This window comes from Vipera ursinii, assembly GCF_947247035.1.
Source record: "Vipera ursinii genome assembly, chromosome: 2".
NCBI classification, from domain to species: domain Eukaryota; kingdom Metazoa; phylum Chordata; class Lepidosauria; order Squamata; family Viperidae; genus Vipera; species Vipera ursinii.
Genome location: NC_139513.1, coordinates 145223940 through 145231957, shown reverse-complemented (window position 1 = coordinate 145231957; position 8018 = coordinate 145223940). Strand labels below are relative to the sequence as shown.

Genomic DNA, 8018 nt, shown 5'->3' with positions numbered 1-8018 from the left:
AGTGTTTGTTCTGATCAAGGGCTCCAGCCCTGCATGTGAAAGCCTTGTGGCTTGCATAAACAAAACTGAACCGCTGTTAGAACTTGCACCTGCTCTCTCTGGACAAGTTGACATGTTTTTCTTCAGTCGCTGCTATAAAAACTAAATGCTGATCTTAGATACTGACAGTGCTTTTTTTGTAAAAGAAAAAGGTGGCGGAACTCACACGTCATACAACCCGCCTTGCCTACCCTACAAGATTCCATCCAAAAAAGGTGCCAGAACTCCGTTCTGGGCGTTCTATGAGAAGAAAAGCCCTGGATACTGTAAATGTGGAACAAGAAATGAGAATGATTGCTTAAAAAAAAACTAAGCAAACTCATCTTTTCCATCACTTTTTTTCTAAAAAATAAATTTTCGATTTTTTTTGCTTCTTTGGTTTTCAGAGTTGCAAGGTTCTGTGAATATTTCATTTGCTGTGCTATGCAGACAAACGTTAAAGTATTAATAGTATACAGCATATTTACTTTTAGCCCAGTGAAAACCTCAGTTTTATTTATGGGCTATGGGGCTTGTCACAATAATTTTATTTCATGATATCTCAAACTTTGAGAATCTCTGATTTAGGCAATCTTTGTGCCAAGAAGTCATATATGGACAGGAATTAAGTACCGTAGCTAATCATAAGTCCTGCAGTAATATTAATTGCCCCTTGTTCTTCTGTGGCAGGGATTAAACTGAAGGGGGGAAAGTTGAAAGGTTATTTAAATACCTGTCCTTTACTCCTCTTGTTAATTTCTATCCACAAGTACTTTGCTGGTGGGTTTTTTTAATACAGTACAATTGTTTTTAATTAATGTGTCTGTCAATAAATACACTGTAGATTTCATCATCTGCTGTAAATCTTTCAGCTATAGATTTATTCATGTGATTAGGGAGATTAAGGATGTAGCCTAAATTCTTTCTATTATCAATTTCTGTAGTTTTGTGATCAAACAAGGCAACTTGGTAATGATGGGCTTAGCCAGATATTGTTGGCTGACCAAATTAACTGAGGTGAGTGGTCACATTTAAGCCTCACTTGAAACAATAACCAATGTCTCAGCAAACAGAGAGCCCACCTAGACCAAAGAGAAATCTCCAAAACTATATCAGGGGTGTTCCCTTTATTAGGTTAACTCAAGTCCACAGAACAACATCTAAGCTTTTTAGTTCATAATAACTCTTCATCAGATAAAGAGGCAGTTTGGTCTAGTAGTTAAGACACCAGGCTAAAAAGCGGGAGATTGTGATTTCAAATTCTGCTCTAGCCATGAAAGCTGGCTGGGTGACCTTGGGCCAGTCACTGTCTTTCTGCCCAACCCACCTCACAGGGTTGTTGTTGTGGGAAAAGTAGGAAAAAGAAGGAGCATTAGATATGTTTGCTCCCTTGAGGTTTTTTTTTGTAAAAATAACAAAGGCAGGCTATAAACAAACAAACAAACAGGAGGGGGGATTTATGACATAAGGGTCACATGTGCTCTCCAAGTTCCACTTTATCCTCTACAGTAGGCGTGTCCAACCCATGGCCCATAGGCCGCATGAGGCCTTGGATAGCTAGCTCTACAATAAATAAAATAAAAATAAAAGATTGCTATTTATGTACGTAAACTAGATTATATATTTCATGTAGCCCAAGACAATTCCTCCCCATTCAGTGCAGTCCATGGAGCCAAAAGGTTGGACACTCTTGCTTTACAGTAATCTCCTATTGAAATCACAAAACAACATACTTATATTTATATAAGGTTTCACACTGGAAATATATATATATATGTTTCAGCCTAACCCAAGGCCATCCACAGGCAGTAGTCACAACAGTGACAGCTCATATTTGTGTAAATTTTTTTGGATTGCTAACAAAGAATTAAAGGGAGACTGAAATGGCTATTTCAAACTTATTTGTTCTCATCAGTCAGCCATACCCTTCTGAGATTCGAACCTGGGCCAATTGCACATTAGGCAATTGTTCTAACCTTTAGGCCACTGGCTCTTTCTCGCTTTGTTAGTTGACTACTGCCTGTGGATGGCCTTGGGTTAGGCTGAAACAGGAAATAAGATTTGTCCCGTGTCTGGGGCCTAGCAAGGTATTCTAAATACTTAACAAACACTTAACACATATCTCCCTTGCTTCTCAGCTAACAAAGCTAGAAAGAGCCTCTTGAAGAGCACAAAAACTCACTCAGAAAAGGAGAACAAACTTCATCCCTGGTCCAACACTTTGAAGCCACGGGACATGAAATTGATTTTAAAAAAACCAAAACTATCGCCAAAATTGAACATTTTAACAACAGAATAATCAGAGAAGCCATTGAGATAGAAAAACGCCCCCACAGCATAAACAAACGAGATGATACCTCTCGCCTACCAACCATTTGGAAACCCGCCTTGATTGACAGACGAATCCCAACCACCAAGAATGATAGACCCAAAGTCATGATAACACCACATGACATCACCACCACACAACCATTCAAAAAGCAAATCCGAACCCACAATAACGAGGCACAACCACAAAACAGAAACCTAACTACAGCTGCAATATCAGCCACTTTAAACCCCTCCAAACCACACAATAAGCAAACTGACACCCACTATAAAAACATGGCACCACCACAAACACGAAGCCGAACAAAAGCAGCACAACTCACCAGCTCAGGTCTAAGGCTGGCAGCTGAGACCAGCCCATCCACTCAAAACACACCCCCACCCAATCAGAACACACTTACTCCCCCACCCAATCAGAGCACACCTCCACCCACAGAACACACCCCCTCTGGCAGTTTAAAAAAGAGGAACAAACAGCCACATGCTTCTCCCAGAAGAAGGAAGCAGAAGCCACTAGCCTGATGATGATGGATGGGATTCCGTCGAAACGTCGCCCCTACACCTTTAGTTCTACGCGGGGAAAAACCCGAATAACCAAAGATCCACATACGAACACCCACGAAAACCTCAGAAAACAAATTATATATATATATATATATATATATATATATATATATATATATATATATATATATATATATATATATACACATACATACATACATACATACATACACATATACATATACACACATACATACATACATATACATATACATATACACACATACATACATACATGTTAAATGTTTCTTAAGTATTTAGATTACCTTGCTAGGCCCCAAACATGGGACAAATCTTATTTCCTGTTTCAGCCTAACCCAAGGCCATCAACAGGCAGTAGTCACAGTAGTGACAGCTCATATATGTGTAAATTTATTGCTAACAAAGAATTAAAGGGAGACTGATATGCATTTCAAACTTATTTGATCTTAGAAGGGTATGGCTGACTGATGAGAACAAATAAGTTTGAAATGCATATGTCTCCCTTTAATTCTGTTAGCAATAAATTTACACACACACACACACACACACACATATATATATATGTGTGTGTGTGTGTGTGTGTGTGTGTGTGTGTGTAAATTTATCAGCCTCCCTAAATTCTTTATTAGCAATTTGAATAATTTACACAAATAATGAGCTGTCATAAGTTGTGACTATATCCTGTGGATAGCCTTGGGTTAGGCCAAAACAGGAAAGAAAGATTTAATTAGCAAGGTATATCCAAAAGACTTGACAATACTTCACACACACACACACACACACACACACACATATATTTGACTTATAATTTTTAATTTATTTGTTACATTTATATCACGCTTTTCCTTCAAGAAAAGGCAGCTTACGTGGAGCTTCTTCCTTCATTTTATCCCTGTAAGAGAAGAGCTTTGAGAGAGGAGTCACTGATCCGAAAATCACTCAGTCATATATTATCTATCGTCAGCTTGAATCTGGATCTCCCCCACTCTCGGATTAATACCTTTACATCACATTGGATAAATTAAAAAATAATAAACAAACATAAACTATCTCCTTAAGTAATTGGATTGATATAAATGAACTCTGAAAAGTGTGGGTAGATTATAATTTTGTCCAAGCTCCGGGGCTTAATCCTCCACCATATTCTGGTAAAGATTCTCTGCAGAGCCCTCTCTCTCTGATGTTATCTGTAATACAGAGCATGCTCTGCTGCCCTTTGACCATTCCTCCTCCTCTCCTGATATACGCCATGTGTGCAATGCTCTGCCATACCTCCTCCCCCAGAAGGAGACAAAGTCTATTAGCCTTGTGAGGTCAAAGGCTCTCTGAGGCATTCAAATTGCCTGCGTTTTCCGGATGGTTCCCTCTGACAAAGAGCTGAAAGGTAGGTGATTATGATTCTGGAAAATGGTTCAGAGATCTGCCTTAGATCAAAGCAAACATTTTGCACTCTCTCATTCCGAACCATCTACTGAAGGATATTCAGGGTTTTTAGCAGGAGTCTTTCCTAGTCCTCCTTAAAGATGCTTTTGCTTGAGAAGCAGATCCTCTGCCACTGAAATACTTTGTGGGATTCAGTCAATGAAAGTCTGGAGTGGCTATGGAAGCAATGCTCTGATTAGGAAATGATTCGTTTTTTAGATGATAAATGGTAAGAAAGCATCAAAGGTTCCCTGGATTAGTTGCCAGGAAAATGAAGTTGGCAGTAGGTTCTCCTGCATGGTATCATAATGCAGACACCTAGATCCAGAAAGAAAGGCAGCCAGTCACTATCAGGGAGGGTGTGGTTAGACAAGCAGGAAGAAGTCATGACACTTGGCTAGCCTTGCGCTGCAGATACTGCTATATTTTACTGCTTCTCTCTCTCCCCACAGAACTAGTATTTGGCATCCGGGGAGGATGGACTACAAAAAACAGCACTGTCTGCAGTGAGATGTCTGGTGGTGCTATGGCCAAATGAGATGGCCAAACGTCTTGTGGTGGCTATTGCTCTCTGGGCTTTGGGAGGCCCTACTGGGCTTCATCATCTCTACTTGGGCCGAGATAACCATGCCTTACTCTGGATGCTGACTTTGGGTGGATTTGGCATAGGGTGGCTTTGGGAGCTGTGGTTGCTCCCTGGTTGGGTACAACAGGCAAATGGTACACCAGACTTGCCCAATGGTCAGCTCCCACCTTTAAACCCTGTGCGTTTTCTTGGCCAAGCTTTAGTAGGCATCTATTTTGGGGTAGTGGCTTTGATTGGTCTCTCTACTCTGCCAGGTTTTTACCTTCTGGCCCTTCCTCTGGCTGTGGGTCTTGGAGTTCATTTGGTGTCTGAAGTGGGCAACCAAGCCTCCAACCTTCAAGCAACCTTAACGGCTGCCTTCATAACTGCACCAATCTTCTATGGCCACCCTCTGGGGATCTTGCCCATTACTCTCACCACTAGTGTGACAGCCCAGAATTACCGACGCTATAAAGCCATCAATCGCACCGAGAAGCAGCTTAGCCTCCGACTTTACCGACTAGGCCTGGCCTATCTGGCATTCACAACGCCACTGGCCTACTCTGCCTTCAGCAATACAGCAGCGACTGCCAGCTACATAGCCAGCACGATTGGAGCAGCCCTGGATTATGTCAGCGTGTTTCCATCATTGAGTGGAATATTGGAATCAGTGCTGCTTCTCCCTTACCGTGCCGGGAAGATGTTGGGTTTAAGTGGTGGCTATTTCCAGGAATGGGAGAACATTTTAAAATTTGTACAGTCTTTCCAGGATGAAAGACGTCAGATGGCGTATCAGGTACAGTGGACTTTATTATTTTTCAGCCTTTGGAAACAGTAAGTTTCAAGTTTCCTACAAATTATCCAACAGGATCAGGGTCGTCCTCAACTCTGAGGGAAGAATGTTCCAGAGGACAGGGGCTACAATAGAGAAGATACATCTCCCTGCCAGTTGACATTCCTTAGCTGATGGGGCCCATAGCATATCCAAATCATTTACTACCCATGCAGTCACATTTTGAACCAGTTGAAGCTTCTAAATGTTTTTCAAGGACAGCCCCATCTAGAGTGTATTGTAGTGATCCAATGTTATATAATCAAATATAGGATATGAGAATCTCTGCATGTCATGATACTAAATCTTTCCTTACATTCTGGACTAGCACAGGATCATCTGCAGGAAGGATAAAAAAAGTCAAGCTGATGGTCATTACTACACAATAGAACCCATTCCTTTTATATATGCATCACAGTATTTATAAGCTTTGGTTGCACATTTGTGACCACCCTCTTGATTGTTTTACCCTTTCCCACAGTCATCCTCGGTTCAGCTTGTCATATTTTTGTCTGTCTGTCTGTGCCTTCAAGTCAGTTTTTGATTCCTGGCGACTACTTGAACTAGTTCCTGCAGTTTTCTAGACAAGATCTTTCAGAAGTGGTTTGCCATTGCTTTCTTCCTAGGGCTGAGAGAAAATGACTGGCCCAACTAGCTTTGTCTCTAAGGCAGGACTAAAACTCACAGCCTCCCAGTTTCTAGCTGAAGCCTTAACCAGTACATCAAACTGGCTTATGTCATCAGAGACTAAAATACTCACTTCAAGCCTTGCATATCAAACAACTAGCTTTGCATACATTAAACAACCACAATTTGTATTAATAGTAAAATGGCATTAAAGGAAGCTCATATAATAGTATTGTATGGTGCACAAGATAAAACAACAAAATGTAGGTCATGTTAAATTTAATTACACAAAAAAGTGAAAAATTCTTATTCAATTCGGTAATAAAATCTTGTATTTTAAGTATTTAAAAATAGACAAGCAACTAAATAAACACATCAAACACCCTAGCCAATAATTTTGCACTGACATTCATTTACTAATTTTAAACACCACTTATGAAAATAATAAGATTATCTGAAACTAGAACTATTTGCTTGTAAGGGAAAGAGTTCAAAGGGCAAAGAAGTAAACAATGTGATAAGTTGTCTGTCACACCTACTTGCTCTGGTATTGACTATTTCTTCCATTTACAGCATATTTCCCTAATATCTTACAATTAAAATTCTCAGAATTCTTAATATATCCCTTGGTTTGAATTCTTTGACTTAACACAAGACCATGTTGATTGTAATGAAATTTTCTGAGATTATATGAAATATTACATGCCATCTTTAAAGGCTGAAAACTGTATCGTATCTTACTGGCTGAAAGTTTTACCTAAAATATATGACTAGAGATAATAACAAGGGTCTTCGGTTTTGATGTCTTTGGATGTAGAAAGAAAGAAAAGGCAACTGTGTTTTGCAGAATTGCAAGAAAGTACCTTTATGCTTAGCTTTTCAAATCTCTGCAAATAGATGTGCTCTACTATTAGTTCAAACTCTACAAAAATCATCCTTCATTGGATTTTTGGCTTTTATAGATTTTCCAATAACTTGTAACAGTAAGTGCAAGAAAATTATTCTTTGTTTTCTCCACCTCCATTCCATCACTGACAAATGACTAGTTTCTTTCTTTCTTAGATGTTATCCTTCCTTTATTGCTTTATAAGTAACTCAAGACAACAAACATGCCTCTTCCTCCTCGTCCTCCTTTTCCCCACAACAATCCCGTCAGGGGGGTTGGGCTGAGAGAGACTGGCCCAAAGTCACCCAGCCAGCTAATTATCAATTAGGTAATTGATAATTAAAATATTAGTGAACTCACAGCTGTGATAGGATGCTAATTCACCTCTTCTTCTAGATCTTAGGTGTCCCTAATGATGCCACTCCAGAAGAAATTACCAAAAGTTACCGGGAGCTGGTGAAGCTTTGGCATCCTGATCATAATCGACATCAAGTAGAAGAAGCTGAAAGACGTTTTATTGAAGTGCAAGCTGCCTACGAACTCCTCATGCAGACAAAGAAGCCAAAATTTGCATGATTGCATTTTAAACAGCACAGAAATTTTATTACCATCAAACAGCTGGGGATTAAACCATTATTATTAAAGTAATGGTTCTCAAAATAATATGAACCAAGATATAAAAAGGGAATCAGTGCCATCAATCTTTGCTGGTTTCTGCCCCTGAAATACATGTACGATATCAAAAAAGGTATCTTATTTATGAAATAAATCCTACTATGTTAACAATGGGGAAA

At 39.6% G+C, this 8018-nt stretch overlaps 1 protein-coding gene across 1 annotated transcript; it reads left to right on the top strand.

The window, feature by feature from the left end:
- Positions 1-4853: 4853 nt before the first annotated feature.
- On the top strand, positions 4854-7800 carry DNAJC22 (DnaJ heat shock protein family (Hsp40) member C22; the record flags this gene model as incomplete). The annotated part of the gene is made up of 2 exons (XM_083356513.1): positions 4854-5675; positions 7621-7800. 2 exons carry the CDS (start codon positions 4854-4856, stop codon positions 7798-7800), a joined length of 1002 nt encoding a protein of 333 aa, XP_083212639.1.
- Positions 7801-8018: the final 218 nt, after the last annotated feature.